General features: G+C 39.7%; 2 protein-coding genes across 2 annotated transcripts in view; one reads left to right on the forward strand and one right to left on the reverse strand.

The window, feature by feature from the left end:
• Positions 1–1,861: 1,861 nt before the first annotated feature.
• On the reverse strand, positions 1,862–12,774 carry LOC145408851 (G kinase-anchoring protein 1-like). Its single transcript, XM_080279491.1, has 7 exons — positions 12,583–12,774; positions 10,786–10,953; positions 9,586–9,783; positions 8,815–8,967; positions 6,715–6,855; positions 3,852–4,019; positions 1,862–2,050 (listed from the first exon to the last, which is right to left on the reverse strand). Exons 1-7 carry the CDS (start codon positions 12,742–12,744, stop codon positions 2,009–2,011), a joined length of 1,032 nt encoding a protein of 343 aa, XP_080135617.1. The 5' UTR covers positions 12,745–12,774; the 3' UTR covers positions 1,862–2,008.
• A 745-nt stretch (positions 12,775–13,519) lies between these two features.
• Positions 13,520–18,735, forward strand: part of Kap-alpha3 (karyopherin alpha3) — a 57,439-nt gene continuing 52,223 nt past the window's right edge. Inside the window, exons 1-2 of the mRNA XM_080279350.1 lie at positions 13,520–13,659; positions 15,604–15,709. Coding sequence (XP_080135476.1) covers positions 13,588–13,659; positions 15,604–15,709 — 178 coding nt within the window. The 5' untranslated portion in view covers positions 13,520–13,587. The remainder of the gene's footprint in view (positions 13,660–15,603; positions 15,710–18,735) is intronic.

Genomic DNA, 18,735 nt, shown 5'->3' on the forward strand with positions numbered 1-18,735 from the left:
CCACATGGCCAAACCACCTCAGTGTGTTTCTCATAACACTTCCTATCACATCCACATCTGTCTGTATGTAATGAAGTCTTTATTAGGTATGTAAATGTCCTGGAAAAAAAACTCAAAATTGCCCCCAAAAGTGAACTTGAGGGTGGCTTGGGTACCATGAAACCCTTTAACATGTAAACATATGGCCCTATAATGTGGAATTTTCATAAAGCGGGAGCCTCAGAGTACAATATTCCAGAGTTATGCAAGCGGTGACTGTATGTATGTATGTGTGTATATATATATATATATATATATATATATATATATATATATATAATATGCAAATGCACACTGTTGGTAGGGATTCCCAGGGATATGAAAAATTGTTTCAGGGGTTCTTCCAAGGTGTAAAGGTTGGGAATCACTGTCCTAATCAGTGATGAGAAAACCTAACCCAATATGAAGAGTGGTTTGGAAACTACGTTGCCCTTGTCAGAGAGATGTGCTCCAGTGAGTACCCCTCTATTTATGTGTGTGTAACCAGTGAGCCCATACTGGTATCCAGTACTGAAGGTAGATTGGTAAATGAATCTGAAGGATAAGCAAACCCAAGGAATCAATGTAGTTTCTTCACTTGATGTTGGATGACAATATTTTCAATACATGAGTTCAATCACTTGGAACTAAAAAAATACCAACAATAAAGAAAATATAGACTTTTCTTTGTTAAACACATGTAACACCCACAAGCTAAATATATCATAAAATGCAAGTTTTCAAGTTTACAGTACTGCACTGAGTATGGTAAAGCTGTATATATCAAGCTTGCAGTTAATGCCTGACTCAGATTTCCCTACAAAAATATTACTCTTAATACACCAGATAAAACAATTTAGAGTGAGTGCTGTATTGGTAACCAAGTAACTGATCACTTTTTGCCAGAGGCATTCATATTTCCCCCTTCAGACAGAAAACTATACTGTAAGCTGCAATAGTTTCTGATGATTTATGTTCCCCAAATACACAAAATTGTATGGAAATATCCATTTAAAGTAGTCTCATAAACCTTAAACAAATTTTACAGTTTTGTAAATATTGCAATTGTCTAAGGAACTTGCATGTCCTTCACATATGGGGAAAAATCTATATCCCAAGTGAGCTCACGTAAAAACAAAGCAGTACTTTAATGCAGCCCTCCATTTTGCTTGAAAATATGACAGTGAACCATTAGAAAGTAACCAAAACAATGTCTGTATAACAAGAACTGAAATTGATACCTGACTTACACAAATATCCTCATTAAAACGGGGTATCAAAGGTGTGTGAAAAACGAATATGTAGTAATATAAAGATCTGGTGTAGTTTTCTAATGTCAGCATAATCTTGAAAAATAAATCAGCAATGACCTTTGATGCAGCACATACCACACCAAATAACTCGTACATTTTTAAAAATGAATTCTAATGCACTTATTTGACCAAACTGATAGCTCTTAGAATACAACCTCTCCTTGCTACAGTGGTTAATAATCATACAAATGAGTAATTAAAATATATCTGATAACATTACAAATGATTATCAAAGGAATCAAACTATGAGTGCATCTTTTATGCTTTACATAACCCTGGAACATTATAACCAAGAAAATGTAATAGTACAAAACAACATCGTGTTTTAACTTGATGTAAGTATCTAAAAACAGATATACAAGATACTGTACATCTTACCAATGCAATATACTGTATATAACAACATTCATTCATCTCTGATTATAATACTATTACCAGCAGTTTGAAAATGGTGGCAAATGCTATTTTTCAGTGTCCTAAAAATGTTTATCTTGCTTAGGAATATTTGTACTTGAAAATATAAGTGTAGCATTTTTATTTATTTCTTTGCATTATTTCTGACATTTCTATAAGGGTCTGTTGATACTGCTGGAAATCAATCGTACTGTGAAGAGGTCTATCTTACGTGAGCTTTAAAATGTGTGTACTGAATAACCATTACTATGTAGCCATCTCTTCTAGTCCTTGGTTGCCCCTTCTGCATTCTGCTTCTTTTTACCCTGGAAGAAAAAATAATGGAAATTACCATTATGCAATATTTAAATGGTTATTACAAATCATCTGCACTATGTCTTTGCTTGGCTCTCCTGGGCCAAGTAGTAATGATGGGACTGAATGATGCAAGAATGACTGTGAGGTGGGTCATGGAATAAAACCCTGGTGCTGCAGTGGGACACCTTCATGCAGTGCAAGTGATGTAATTACGCAGCTGTACTACATGGTTATATAAATATTCCTCAGCTCCCTCCCTATCCCCACAAAAGCAGTATAATGAAATGCAGGAGAAGGGCAGCTCCAGCCTACAGTCCACTGGACTCACTTTTCAAAGGTGCCTGGGACAACATCAAGAATGGCAAGAAATTTCTCCATTTGCTGGCTCAAAGTGTTCAGTACCTGAAGAGCTAAGTATGTCATATTCTACAGTGCCTGGATATAGCTTAGTTGTCCCAGTAGATACAAAAGTTACAATGATGTAACATGAACCAGGCACATAAAAGTCTTTACTCTTTTGATGCCATTGTGTACCTGAGGTTCCCCTGAAAAATGGGAGAAGATATGAAAGAGTGAGGGTAGCTGAAAAGGCTGCCAATTTATGGCCATCTTTGAATATTGTGTCAGAATAGCAAAGAACTCTTATCTGGTAAAGTTTCAAAGCCAAGGGAAAAAGTGCTCCTAGGAATAGGGCCTAAAGTGTTACGGCAGTTGTCCATCCATCCATCATCCAATCCTGTGCCACCCCATGAGGAACGTATGAGCCGGTGGCTAGGCAAGTTGGCCGTGATATTTAACCCCTAATTGCTAGACTTTTCCGAGATTCCAACAAGAGGCCTATTTTGCCTCGTGGACAAGATGGTGTTAGGCCTATGAGGCTGGCTACCCATGATATCTCAGTTTGGGATGTGCTCTTGCCATGTGAGGTGTAATCATGTGGTTCCTGTCTCTACCATAGAGTTAGAGCCCCATTGTCCGGAATCCCGGACATGCCTGGAGCACAGACACATACCCTTCATTTTGCAACATTGCAAACAACAACCCATGCGGGGAACTGGAGCATCATGTGGGACGTATGGACTCCATGTGTGCCAAGTTTCAGCGGCATACCTTAAGACTGAGGCTGGCTACAATCCATAGAAGAAAAGTCATGTTTTTTTGTCCCATTTTTGACGATTTTTTTTCCCCCATATTTTTCCGTCTATGCTAGTTTCATTTCGAAATGTAAGTAATAAATAATTTACTTTAGAAATGCCTGTATTTCATGTAAAAAATATAAGAATAAAATTTGTACCATTTATATATATATATTTTTTACCGCCCAAAGGTATGTCCGGAATCCCGGATATGCCTGGAATTTACGTAAGATTTTAAGGCCTGGTGATTACGGGTTGAGATGAGAGCTGCCAGCCTCACTCATCCCTGAGTGACATTAATTGAGCAATAAACCCTATCCACCCCTTTGGATATAAACCTACACAAGCCAAATCCGACTGGAGCACCTTAACTGCCCACTAAACCACCCGGTGCCATAATTTGGTTATATGGTTACCACCTAGCATGGTAAATGGTTTCCTGGTGTACTGGAAACCATTTGGCTTGTCGCTCAGCGTAGAGTCACCCATGGGCAGAGGGAAGAGGAAAGAGTGAAGGAAAGAAAGACAAAAAAGGGAGTGTAAAGTCACCCATAGGCAGAAGAAAGAGTAAAGAATGAAGGGTCAGCTTCTTGACAATGGATCAGAGAATGATAAAATCCTCTAATGAGTCAAGGAGAGGAAAATTATTGGTAATTAACTAACCAATACTCACACTCATTTTCTTTAAATCAAGTGTGAGCTGGTTGACTTTAGAGCGTTCCTGTTCAAGCTGGCCGGAGAGGTTGAGGACTTCCTGTGTTAGCTCCTCCCGCACCTTGCTCATTTTGTCCAGTTCAACTACCAGCTCTGCTTTGCTCTTCATCTCTGCTGAGCAAATCACCTGGGGGACAATGTTAACTTCAATTTGAAGTTTCATTATTTTATTGTGGCCATGCATAATGAGATTCAGTGTTCTTTCATTTCTTCCTAGGGTCATTCTTACTGACCATGTTAGTAGACACACTGATTCTAATACACATGAAACATAAAAGCAAAGAAACAAATTTGGATGCTATTTTGCTGATAGCTACTAAAACTCTTTTAATTGTATTTCAGATATATCCTCAGTTAAATTTAGTTCACTAGTTACATTACAATAATGAAATGAGGTGTTAGTGACACTTGGAAGAGTGATGGTGTTAAAGAGACAACAGGGTGGAAGTGATGATGAAGACTACTTTCTGGCTGATGTTGGATGACTGTATGCTGATGAGGAAGGAACTTAGAACTTTCGTTGCTGTAGGGCTAGATGAATATTCTAAGCTTATATACTACAGTAAGCTGCATTTCCCCTTTACTTTTTTAAATGTGAAAGTGTGAAGGATGTAAGTGGTAGATTATTAACCCATGGGGATGAGGTATGGACCAGATGGAAAGAATACTTTGGAAGCCTGACGAAAGGGAATAAAAAGCAGTGCTGCTGTAAACATGATTGGTGTTGGGGCTGTGCAGGGAAGGAATGCAGCACCCGGAAATGTGACATTTGCACAAGTGAAGAATTATGTGAAACATCTGAAAAATGGGAAAGCAGCTGGGGTTGATGAAGTGTATGAAGAGATGGTTAAGTGTAGAGGAGAGGGCAGAATGAAGTGCTTGTTGGAGATGTGTAAGAGGGCATGGATGAGTGAAACTGTACCAGCATAGTGGAAAAAGGCTGTGATTGTACCCCTGTACAAAAATAAAGGTGAGCGAAGTGAGTGCATAAATTATTGCGGTATAGGTTTACTGAGTGTGGTGGGGAAGGTATATGGAAGAATTATTATAGAGAAAGTAAGAGATATCTGAAGTCCTAGTGAGTGATGAACAGGGTGACATTAGGAGTGGCAAATGATGTCCATCCATCCATCCATCATCCACTCCTACACTGCCCCATAAGAAGTGTAGGAGCCAGGGGCTAGGCAGTTGGTCCTGACATTTAAGATGGCAGAGGATGTATGGGTCGAACATTTGCAGTAAGATAGACAGTGGAGAAGGTTTGTGAGAAGGACTACAGTATAAAGTGTTTTTATGGCATTCGTGGATCTGGAGAAAGCATATGACAAAGTAGACACAAAAGGATTATGGAAGGTTTTGTGCATGTGCCATCAGGAATTTTAATGATGGTAGTGAGACATGTAGGGTAAATGGGCATCTAAGTGAATGGTTCACGAACAGTGTTGGCGTGCAATGAGGTTGTGCCATGTCCCCATGGTTGTTCAATATATAATTGGATGGGGTGATGAGAGACATAAAAACACAAGTAATGGAGAGAGGGATGGCATTGGTAATGAATGGTGATGGATGGAATATCTCAAATTTGTTGTATGCTGATGATGCAGTACTACTTGCAAATACCAGACAAGAACTTGGAAAACTAGTGCAGAGTTTTGCTAATGTCTGTTAGTGTCGTGCCTTGACAGTGAATGTAGAAAAGAGTAAAGTGGTGGTTACTGAGAGAGAGGGTGCCTCCCAGTGTGATGTTACAATGAATGGAGACTGGAACTGGTGAGAGAGTTCAAATACCTGGGTACAGTGATGGAAAAGGGAGGAAAATGTGCAAAAGAAGTGGAAAGTAGAGTAACACAAGGAAGGAAAGTAGCTGGTGCTATGAGGGCCATGATAAGAAACAGGCTTGAGTGTTGCAGCTGCATGAGGTTTACATGAAGGAGTGTTAGTGCCAACTTTAACATATGGATGTGAGACTATGGTGTGGCATAAAGATGAAAAGTCAATAGTCAGAGCAGTGGAGATGGGACTGCTGAGGAATGTATGTGGAGTAAAAAGAGTGGATAGGATACAAAATAACGTGATTCGTGAAAGATGCGGAATGAGGATGTCTGTGGACACCAGATTTGAAGAGAGTGTACTAAGATGGTTTGGTCATGTGGAGAGAATGGATAACAACAGAGTGGTGAGAAAGGTATATCTGAGTGAATCTGGAGGAGGAAGGAGGCGAGGTAGGCCAAGGAGGTGGAGGGATATGGTGGATGACTGTGTGAGGAAGAAAGATGTGGAAGTCGGTAAGGCTAGGGGACTGGCGAGATCAAGAGATCAAGCTGGCTGGATGAATGTTGTGAGAAATGTATGATCAGGGATTTGGCACCCCTTTTTAACGTGACAGCATCCGAAATGACTCTATCGGATACGTGTATGTGAAGCTACAGAATATGGTGAATGTTTTTGGTGTATCTGATAGAGCCAGGATTCCAGGGGCTTGAATGGTAAGTGAATGGAAGTGTGGCCCATTGAACTGGGCAGACTTGGGCTGTCTGGATGTTGCTACTCCTCACCCTGCCCTAGGGTGGCAAAGGAGGTCCGGATGATGATGATGATTTACAATCAGAAAAATACATAACCCCAGGGATAGCTATTATCCACACATTCCCTGTGTCATACTAGGTGACTAACAGGCAGAAGCAATGAATAGATATTTATCATATTTTTACATTCTCTATAAATGGAAACAGGGGAAAAAATAATTTACTGGTATAGTGTGAAAGGGAGTTACATATACTGTACTAAATTCACTAAGTAATGATGCCACAGGAAAGATTTACCTCACACAACTTTTTATTTCTGCCCTTAACTGCCTTGAGTTCATTTTTTAGACAGTCCACTTCTAGTCTAAGAGCTTGGATCTCAAAGTCTCGCTTTTCCAGCTCAGCTTCATACTGGGTGGCTCGTATTTCCTGGTTGTACTGTGGAGGGAATAAACAAAATTAAATGCTGGATGTCTGTTGAGTAACCTACCTCATCTCACATCATCCAATGATGGACATTAAAAATGAAAAAGTCTGTTAAGTTCCACCATACCATACCAAGCCTTGAGGTTAAAATGAAGACTTAAGTCTATCTATCTATCTATCTATTGCCAGACGCCATAATCCCGCAAGGGTTGGCCATTTGACTTTGAGTTAGTTGTTTTACGGGGAGGGGCACTAACCCTCCACCAACCCACTTGTTGACACGTAGGGAACACGTATGGTTTGGTTATATGGTTACCACCCAGCGTTGTAAATGGTTTCCTGGCTTACATGAAACCATCTGGCTTGTCATCAATGTAAAGCCACCTGTAAAGGAAAGAAAAGCAATAAGAAGTGACAGGAAAGATGGGAGAAATAGGAAGAGAGGAGGGCAGGCACAGAAAAAGAATGATAAAGGCTAAGTAGGCAGCACTACATCAAGTGAGTGGATGATGGTCGCCACCACCTACCACTTAAGTACAGCAGATACATTGGAAAACAAAAACAATCTCTGACAAAGAGAAGATTTATCATTTATATATATATATTATATATATATATATACTGTATATATAGAATATATATATATTATATATATATATATATATATATATATATATATATATATATACTGTATATATATATTACACACACACACACACACACACACACACACACACACACACATACACACCGGTATATATATACATAATACATACACAGCCAACTTGGATATATCGCAGGTTTGTTAGTCATGGTTTTCTAATTCACGGTACTTTTCCAGCCAAACTGTGACAGCTTCGTACGTCGCAGTAATCACTCTGATAAATTTTGACACCCATGGTCGCTGTCCCAAGTGACTCACTTCTGCGGAATTTTCCAGGTCATGGCATCATTTACGCTAGTTGCCGCTGGATGCCAATCATATTCAAGCATGACAAGCCAATCACAGCACTTTCCATCCACACCTAGCGGCAGGCAGACACACTAGTCCACCCTGTTGTCTCCACTGCTACCACACTCGTCTTATGCTGAGAGGCTATAGTGTGCCTCAAGCCTCGGAACCTCTCCCTCCTCCCCTGTCCACTTAAGCATTGTCATCACTTGAAGTTAGGTAAGACCCTTACAATATTGTTCATTCCCATTGGCCTAAATATTACATACTATTTTGAAAGGGTGTTAGTGTTTGCTGGTGACTAGTCAGGTGTATGTATGGTGAAAGGGGCAACTTTTCTGAGGGGCTACTCATAAGTAACTTTCCCCATATGTTATGTTAGTTATAATTTCACAGAATTTCTTAGTCATGGTAGGTATGAAGACTAAAATAACCGCGAACTACCCAAGTTGACTGGAGAGAGAGAGAGAGAGAGAAACACACACACTGTGTGTGTGTGTGTGTGTGTGTGTGTGAAATAACTAGCTCAAAGGAAAACAGCCACCCCTTATGGGATTATGGCTTCTGGCTATAGATAGCTAAATAGTACAGTATATGCCACAATCATTGCATTCTCATCATTTTCCTGCAAACAAACAAGATTACAGATGTGAACCTAATAGGGTAGTGAAATGGAAAGTACTGTTTCCCTTTATAATCTAAGAATACTGGAACTATAATATTACTTTACCCTGTTTACAATTAAAGATGACCATTCTGCTTTCCTTAACCTTAATATCTCTCTGCCCACCTTTCATCCAATCCTTTATCATCCAGTCAGGAGTGTATGGTTCTTGGATTAGGCTGTTTACACAGCTCCCTACCCCTTAGTAACATTATGTGAACAATAAAACCCAACAAATCCTTGGATGTAAACTCCTTATGGGTAATGTTCAACTGGGGTGCTAACCATACCGGTACCGTACTAAACGTAGTCCACCACAGCATTCTATTTAATTTATAATGCGCAATATAGATACCTGGCCAGCTGTGGCTTTGTAACTCTCATGCCGATTTTCTCTCTCAAGTGTCTTTCGTGCTGCTTCTTCAATATTATCAAAGAACTTTTCTCCCTCTTGATGATTTTCTTGACTGGAGCTTTCTCCTGCCGTTGGGTCAGCTCTCCCTGCCAACTAAAGAGGACATACACTTTAACATTATCAGTCACTGAATCACATTTATGGGGTTGGGTAGGGCAGAAACAGCACAGGGAAAACAGCAAAACTTATTAACATGGTGCCTGGCGAACAGGGCCACACATCCATTCATTCATTATTTAAGCCTTCAATATTATCTTCATCACTGTATAGATAAAGCAGCAGCCAACCGTGTGAGACAGGGAAGGTTTATGGTAGAATTCTGTCTAGAGAATTATATGCTTGTCTTGTTATAAAATTATGTTTTTCAAATTACTGCAACTTTTTCCATACAACTGGTCCTGTAACTTGGGAGAAACTGGTACATCTGATTTAAAGGTAGCTATGGAAATTTCATAAGCATTCTTTCTGTAATATATTCTGAATTTGACAGCAAAAAATGACGCAAAAGAAAGGTGACACAGAAGATTAACTCTACTATGGACTCGGTACATTATGTACAGGACAGGGTAGCTTGAGGAAGGATAAAGTTGTATGTATCAGCTCTCTGAATTCAGATAACTGACAGAGAAGCTTTATACGTAGACAAACAAAAGCACAATAACTACAGTAATGAAACATGCATGTATTATATAAGCATCTCTACTGTCTTACCTGATCTGGACGGAGATTATTGAACTGATCTAAGCTCATTTTGACTGGTTTATCTTTCTTCTTTTTGACTTTGCCTCCCTTGTGATCCTCTTGTTGCTCTTTCTTCATCTGTGCATAAAAATCTTTCTTCTCTTCAAAGTCAAGCTTGGAGAGAATTAGCGCTTCCTGCAAGGCTCGCTCATTTGCATCTCGCACAAACTGAAAATGCAAAGAAAGTACAGTACCGTATATGGACAACTGTCACTCTTCACTTAGCACAAGACTTGCTTTATCTAAAATTTCACACAATGGTTCTTTTACCTTAACTTTGCCCAGATTTTTTACTTCTACATTATTTCACATCTCAAAGGCAAAATAAGGCAGTACTTCAGCTCCATGTCCTTTCCATTGCACTTCTTGCTGATTAACATCATATTTCAGTGTTATGTGTATTATTAAAACTGAGCATTCATTGTGGAAAGATGCTAAATTTGGGCCAAGTTAGAGCAAAAAGGGTATAACACCATAACTGAGAGCATAAAACAGCTATGGAACAAATCTGATGTGGACTCCATAAGCCAACTTATTGTCTGGTAGCGTATAACATACTGAACAACTGCAGATAGTTTACTCATATTTAAAGGTACCTGGTAGTCCAGACTGAAAAGGCAGATTGCATGCAATGCAATAGTTACATCTATCTATCTATGGCCTGATGCCATAATCCCATAAGGGGTGGCCATTTCTCTTTCGGTTAGTTGTTTTACAGGGAGGTGGACTAACCCTCCGCCAACCCACTTGCCGACATGCAGGCAACACGTGTGAATTGGTTATATGGTTACCACCCAGTGTTGTAAATGGTTTCCTGGCTTACAGGAAACCATTAGTCTTGTCAGATTATCATATTTAAAGCAGTATGAAACTCTTTATTAGCTATATAGCCTATGGCACCTATTAAATATGTAATAGGCCCAAAGTTTCTTCATACTTTTATCAAATACTGTATATACAGCACCAGTACCAGAAGCCTACTAATATCTCTCTAGAAGCTGTAAAATACCATTACTCAACTGAAACATCTTAAATAATAATAAGAAAAAATTTAATATGACATTTTCAACTGGTAGGGGATAAAATGTAACATTTACAAAATGTAAATAAGTAGTGATAGTTATTTACACTTAAAACTACTTGAAACAAACACACAACTTCGTCACCAACCTCATTGTCTCGTCGCTGCCACTCCTCATCCACAACGTGTTCTGTCTGTCCATTGGTCTTAGTTCCATTGGTCTTGGCTGGTGATCCACTCTTTTCTTGCCCCTCACCACCTTTGCCATGTTTCTTCTTGTTCTTCCCTTTGTTATTCCCAAATGCCAGGGCCTGAAGCTGTTAAAAAAACATAACTAATATTATAATAAAAGAAATGAGACTGTAAGGATGCAGTTTATACATATAAACAGACCTCTCCTTCGCCAGGCATTCCCCCTCAAAGGCCTCTTCTTGTGAAGACACTCATTCTTATCCCTCCTAAAACTAGCCAATCTGCTACTGTCACATGAGAACTAATGCAAAAACCATGGAAGAGCTGTGACAGTGAAAAGGGACATTGCTGACTGTATAGGACTTGGGATGTGTCCTAATGGAGGGGGATATGGTGCAGTGTCCTAAAAAACAACCTACCAGTACCACTTATGATGCATGATTGTATGGTATGTACTGTTTGCGATGCTGTGTGAAAATTTATGTTAGGTTTAGATAAACAGGTAGCCTACAGTACTATCTATCTAGCCTATCTATACAGTATCTATAGTCAGATGCCATAGCCTAATCCCATAAGGAATGGCCGTTTGACTTTGAGTTAGTTGTTTTACAGGGAGGGACACTAACCCTCTGCCAATCCACTTGTTGACATCTAGGGAACATGTATGGACTGGTTATATGGTTACCACCCAGTGTTGCAAATGGTTTCCTGGCTTACAGGAAACCATTAGGCTTCACTCAATGTAAAAGGAAAGAAGAGTAACAAAAAGTGACAGGAAAGATGGGAGAAGCAAGAAGAGAGGTGGGTAGACACAGAAAAAGAATGATATAGGTGATGGAAGAAAAAGGCAGCACTACATTAAGTGAGTGGATGTTGGTCACCACCACCTACCACCAATAAACAGGTACGGTACTGATAAAGGTAATTTTGTGACAAAAATGGTGTTCTGCGATTGCATCTGCCTGTCTTCAGCAAACCACAAAATGGCATGTCTGTCTGTCTTCAGTGTCATTAGGGACGTAAACAATGTTTTTTAAAACCTTTTACAACCTTTAACAGAAATAAAAGACACTGAAACTTGAAAATGCAATTGGAAAATACTCAAAGAATCCCATGAAGGGCTAAGGTAAAGAAAAAACAGAAGAAAACTGCAATAGAACATGGTCCTGTCTCTTTAAGGATTACCAGTACCAAAAAAAGGCATGCACACACACACACGCAAATTATTTGTTAAATCCAATAGGAGTAGAACAATTTTACTGATCAGTGTCTCTATGATGACCTAAATAACTACGGTACCGTACAGAGAGAATTATGGTTTTGTTGTACTTGAATATGAGACTACGGTAAGTGGAAAGGGTGGGACAATGAGAGAAATGGGTGTGTTCTAATTCGGTCAATGGGACAGTCCCATAAGGATGTTAAGGTATGAACGAATAGACACAGGCTAATGGAATTTGGGACAGTGTATATTTTGGGAATGGCATCCTAACTTCTAGGTATCAGGACCTCTGGAAACCGTTCGAACACCCAGTTCCTTCTTTTTGTGGGTGTGAAAACGCCCACTCCCATCAACAGCTAACTGAGGATATCCCATCTCATACCTGTCCTTGTTTAATTTCGTTACGTTAACCTCTAAACAGCTAATGTATCAGCCAGTTTTTAAATACATACTGAGAGGCATACTTCGTTACTCCTGAATTCTTCAATTTTATCCTTAAATACTATGAAATATATTTGATGGGCAATGTTACCGAGTTGTCATCCGACGACCCAGACTTCTTCTTCTTTGTTGGTTTATTTGCGGCTTTCTTGGGGTTTTCCTCATTCTTCACTTTCGACTTCTCTGGCTTCTTCTTCCCAGTCCTTTCATCAAGATCTACATCAATATCCAGTACGTCGAAACGGAATGCCATGGTGTTTGGAGAAAATGCGACCGAGGTACACGATTGAGACAACTTCACGTGTAAACACAGTTCGCAGAACCTCACTTCTCTCAAATGATATCTGATGGTCATTGAATAAGATACATTGATGTTACATTTAGTTGTTTATAACAGTATCATGGTAAGATAAAGGAGAATGGTTTATCGCAACTTTTTAATCAATGGCCTGTAGAAAAACAGATATAAGAGATTCATGGTTCTGAGGGTTTCTTGCATGTCATTTGGAGATGAAAAGTTGATTACTTTCAGCTATATATCATTTTTTCTTTGGAAATATCATAATTAATATAACGAATAATCAAAACTTCAGCTGACCCATGTGTCACTTTAAATGAATGTTTATTCGCCATCAATGAGCAGCTGTATTTATTCATCATTCACTATTATTTTTTACATGATTAAGTCACATAATCTTAGTATGAAGAGTAAGCAGAGATTGATAAAATGTCCTACCTTCACATATTTTTCTATATGTGTTCTGAGCTGACTGATGATTGGCTTACGAACTTGTAAACAAATCTTCACCTTCTTTGATTTGAGACAACATATTGATTAAAGACCGGGAAACGAGTATATATAGCTGCTGGTTTGGATGAAGGAAAGATAATTATTGGACTTCACACATTTAAATCCTCCATAATTGCCTTAATATGCTGAATCATGTGACTGGAAATTTGGAGTTGACTGAAGGAGGACCAATGAGAGGGAGGGACACAAAATGGTTTAGTTGCTGGGGTGTGACGTCACGCGGTGTCTCTCTTCCAGGACACCGGACGTGTTTTCGTGAAATAATTGGACACAAGCTGTCTTAAAATGGACAAACAGCAAAATGACCAGTTTAAGAATAGAATGGGTGTGTTCAAGAATAAGGGGAAGGACCAAGATGTGAGTATAGAATGTCAGTGAGAGTAAATACGTCGTCCACACCATGTCGACCATTCCTTCGTAGTAATTTCCCGTATATATTTTGTGGCTGTTACTTGCACGATTGCTGTAGTTATTTCTGCTTTCCATATACAGTTGTGCACATCGATTTTCATAATTCCGCAGTATCATACTCATTTAAGTTATACCTGTACACTGAAAGATATTATCCAGCTCAAATCGCGTAATATTGGTTAATCACTTCCTGTTTGTTGCAGGATGTGTAGAAGTATATATTTTCATAGGTCCTGAAACTGCAATATTTGACAAACTTTCAGGACGGATGGAGGTGATATTTGTTTTGTGTACCAAGAAATTGATTATAATTTTTGAAAAGCTGACTGGAATTTGACAACTGACAAATATTTTGTTTCTAGCAAATTTTCTGTCATAAGATGTGTTGTCACAAGTATTAAGATAAAAATTACCAGCCCTTAATGTGACATCTTCATGACCTTTGACAGAAATATTTAAACGAACCTAGAAAGTGTGGATGATATAAGTGAAAGTCCATTCATTTTGACTACTGAATGTTGAATGCTGATAATTTGACTCTCAGGTGACTTTTGATCTGGTTTCAGTTTGCTGTAAAACTTCATTTTATTTAATCTTTTTTTCCAGTTGAGTATTTTTGTCAGATTTTCCTAAATTCTTGTGATTTTAAGAAATGGAACTCTGCCAATTTAAGTTATCTTGATATCCCTGGAAACTTACCGTAGGTGCAAGCCAAGTAAAGATGCATTTCACTCACAGATTGTCATAAAAATACAGGATATGTGAGTTTCATTGTGTTTTCTTTCAGGTTTGAGATTCACAATCAGGTACTGGTATATACCGTAATGATTCCCAGTTGTAATTAAAACTAGGCCAAGAATTTGTATCAAAAACTGTAGGTGGGGTAAGATGCTACACTCTTCTTTCTTTTGTAACTTGCTGAAAGGAATGGCTGGGAATTTGAGTTTGCATCTACCCAAAAGTATGAGGTATAATTTGGTCCACACCTTTGATGAACTAAATTGTTTGGAGGTAGACCTAATTCTGTCTGTCTGTCTATTGCCAGATGCCTTAATCCTGTAAGAGGTGGGCACAAACAAATTGCGTCCATATTGCCCTGTCTCCCACCATTTCACTGCCCTGCTCCCAGCTTATACCCCCTTCTCTCTTATAGGCTACCTCTCCACTCCATCCCTCCATCTCATCCTTGGCCTCCCCCTCGCTCTCCCCCCTTCCACCTCACTTACACACACACACACACACACACACACACATACACATACACACACAGCTAGAAATATTAAAGTAACTAGACACAGTCCAGAGAGTAGAGTTGCAGATTAACATTGCACTGTCAGAAATGAAAATATTTAAAGGCTTATCTGGCTGTGTGATTATTTACCCATGAGTACCGGTATATGTTGCATTCACCCCAGGCAAAGAAAAGTTCTGTACTGTATTGGAACGGATCTGTAGCGGTAGAAAGTAATGAGTAGCTTAAGCTAATTGAAGCTAATGACAGTGGAAGTTGGTGGAGCTGTACTAGTTAATCTCTTCACTCTGGTGGCATAATTTAATTTAATTTAATTTTTGCTACCTTGACAGTTTTATTCAACTTTGGAGAGCCCTGAAACTGGGGAAGTTGCCTGTAGCTTTCATAAACCCCATTGGTACTGTAGATCTGACTCAGGTTGCCTGAAATCATCTACCGGTAGTGCTGGCCAGGATAAGATAAGAAAGTACCAGTATATCACTGAATTTAAGGGGTTTATATTGACCTTACAGTCATTTTCAGATTATATACTTTGCTTTCCTTGAACCATAGGTATAATTGGTGTCTTGTATGTAAAACATTTTTATTGCCTAGAATTATTATCAGACAGGTTATATTGTGATATTTTGATATTTCAGGAGATGAGGAGACGGAGAACGGAAGTTACAGTGGAACTTAGAAAAAACAAAAGAGAAGAAACCTTACTAAAACGAAGAAATGTACCAAATGTTGACTCTACCACAGGTACAGTATTGTGAATGTTGATGGTTTTGCTCTAGTGTTATTTCCTTCTTTGTGGTATAACTGTATTAGTATTATTAGTGTCTCTTACACTGAGAACAAAAACAGCAAAAGAGTCCCACCCTCATAACTACAGTACTGGTAGCCACTATGTTCATACTGGTATGTGAAATTTGGTACATGACCAGACACTTAGTTCAAAGCGTATTCATCTGTCAAACATTTACCCCTTGAATTAGCTATTCGTATTAGAGGCACAGTTAGCCAAAGAGGTAGCAATTCTTGCACTGCACCTATCATTCTGAAACATGGATGAAGTATTGTGATATATGGGTTACCCTCTGATTGTAAGTAAAAATATTGTTCATCGTACAGGTATTTAATTTGACTAGACTCTGCACAAAACTTCACATATTAGGTGCTATATTTTTGAGGCACTGAGTTAGTAGATTCTTGCATGTCTGCAGCATTTGCTCATTTTCACATCCATTGAGCCCTAGCAGTGCAAGACCTTTTTGGCTGAGTGTACCTCATAAGGTAAATAAAATAATTTGGAAAGGCTGAGATTAATGGTGGTTGATGGGGGCACGCATCATCTACTCATTCAGTTTAGTGGTACTCTATTTCGGGTATCTCTACATTGAGTGTCAAGCCAAATGATTTCCTGTAAACCAGGAAGTCATTTAATACACTGGGTGGTAACCTTATAACCACCCAACACGGGTTCCCTATGTTTTAACGAGTGGGTTGGTGGAAGGTTAGTGTTCCTTCCCAGAAAACAACTGCAACCTTACCTCAACACACTACACGAATGGTTCACCACAAACAGGCTCAAAATAGCCCCAGCCAAATCTACAGTGACTCTTCTCACAGACTGGACAGCAGAACACAGTCACTTCCCACACCTCACCATAAACAACACCCCCCTACCACACACAAACACACACACACACACACACACACACACACACACACACACACACACACAAAATCCTTGGTGTAACATACAATACATCAGTGACATTTAAACAACACATCACAAACATTAAAAATAAAATAACACCAAGACTCAATGCTTTGAGGTCATGCCCATACAACATTCGGACACAACAAAGAAACCACCACCACAGTATACAAACAGTACATACGTTCAGTGATGAATTATGCAAGCCCTGCCTGGGCTTCTAACCTCACCAAAACACACTACAACACTCTACAGACCATACAGAACAAGGCCCTAAAAATAATCACAGGCTGCACAGCTACTACATCCACAGACCACCTACATCAAGATACCAAAGTCCCCAAAGTCAAGGATCACCTAGACATGAGAAGCACCCAGTTTCTTGCTGCAGCCTCCACAAACTCACAACATCCACTACAGCACATGGCAGCACATCCACCCACATCAAGGAACATCAAAACAACTCTCAGCACACGATACTATACTCATATACTATCATCTCTCCCCCCTCACCCACCTCAGACCAGAAGCATATCCACACTCAGATCACTTGCCGCTCCATTCAGTCACTTAAAGACATATACTATCATCTCTCCCCCCTCACCCACCTCAGACCAGAAGCATATCCACACTCAGATCACTTGCCGCTCCATTCAGTCACTTAAAGACAACACACAGCTGAATGCACGGCCTCCTGACATCCATCCTTCTGAATCCTATCATCCTCGTGAGGACAGGGTCCACCTGGCCAGGCTGAGATATGGGCACCATCCAGCCCTCTTAAGCTACCGGAAGAGGCTGGATGACTCCGTTTGCTGATGCCTGTCCAGGATGCAACACAGCACCCCATACTATTAAACACATTATGGAAGACTGCATTGCACACAATCACCTATGCCAACAACACAACATACACTCTTTGAGAGCTCTGTGGGAAAGCCCGGTCTCGGCCGTGGCCTTCCTAATGGACTCAGGGCTGTTCGGCCAGACTACCTAGGGAACAACTACTACTACTACTACAACTATGGTAACAAAAAATACGAACAAGAAGCCTCGGAATAGGATTGACCAACAGGTGACGACCAAGGACAGGACGAAGGACATGGTACGGATTGCAACATGAATGCAAAGGGTGCAAATGATGAGGTGAAAGAAAGAATGTCCAAGTGCTTGAGGGTGCAAAAGTGGACATATGTGGATTAATTGAGACTAAATAGAGAGATGAGAGTGTGAGAGATTGAGAGCATCGATAGGGTATATGCACAGGAGTGGGTGACAATGAGAGGGCAAAAGAGGTTGTATGTATTGTTGTGTGCAAGAGATGTAAGGAGAATATAAGAGAGTATGGATCATTTGGTTCATGGATTGTGTAGGTAAAATTGAAAGAGGAAATACAAATGTGGGTGATTGTGTGTGTATGTGCAACCCAAGATCGTGTTGTGGCCAAATGTGGAAACATGCATTGAAAAGTTTGAGAGGAATGAGGAAATGTTTTTAATTGGAGATATGAATGGAAAACTAGGGAATGTGAAGGTGGATGAAGTAGCTGGTGAGTGGGGTGTGCCTGCAGAAATGGATGAGAATGGCAGTGTTCTAGTGGACATGTGTGCAGGGAGTGAGATTGGTGATAGCCAATAGTCTCTTTTGGCACAATATGATCCACAGGTATATGTGTGAGTGATGACAATGGTGGGTGGTGACGTGAATGAACTGAAGGGAGTGGTTGAATTCTTGTATGTGGATGACAGAATGAGAAGGTATGTAATAGATGCAAGAGCATACAGAGGTTGGAGGAGGGGACTTTCTGACCACCACTTGGTGATGGTGAAAGTCAAGGTTCAAGAGCAATGGATGAATAGGAGGAGGGAAGAACAGGAGGAAGTAGTCATAGAGGAGGGTAGAAAGGTTGCAAGAGGATGGAAAAAAGGCAGAATATAAGAGAGAAGTGGGGAGAACAGGAGGAAGTAGTCATAGAGGAGGGTAGAAAGGTTGCAAGAGATGGAAAAACGGCAGAATATAAGAGGGGAGTTATTGGATAGATATGGTTTCGAGCAGATGGGGGAGG

The sequence above is a fragment of the Coenobita brevimanus genome, chromosome 78, assembly GCF_032717465.1.
Source record: "Coenobita brevimanus isolate Jiangsu-jjx chromosome 78, ASM3271746v2, whole genome shotgun sequence".
NCBI lineage: Eukaryota > Metazoa > Arthropoda > Malacostraca > Decapoda > Coenobitidae > Coenobita > Coenobita brevimanus.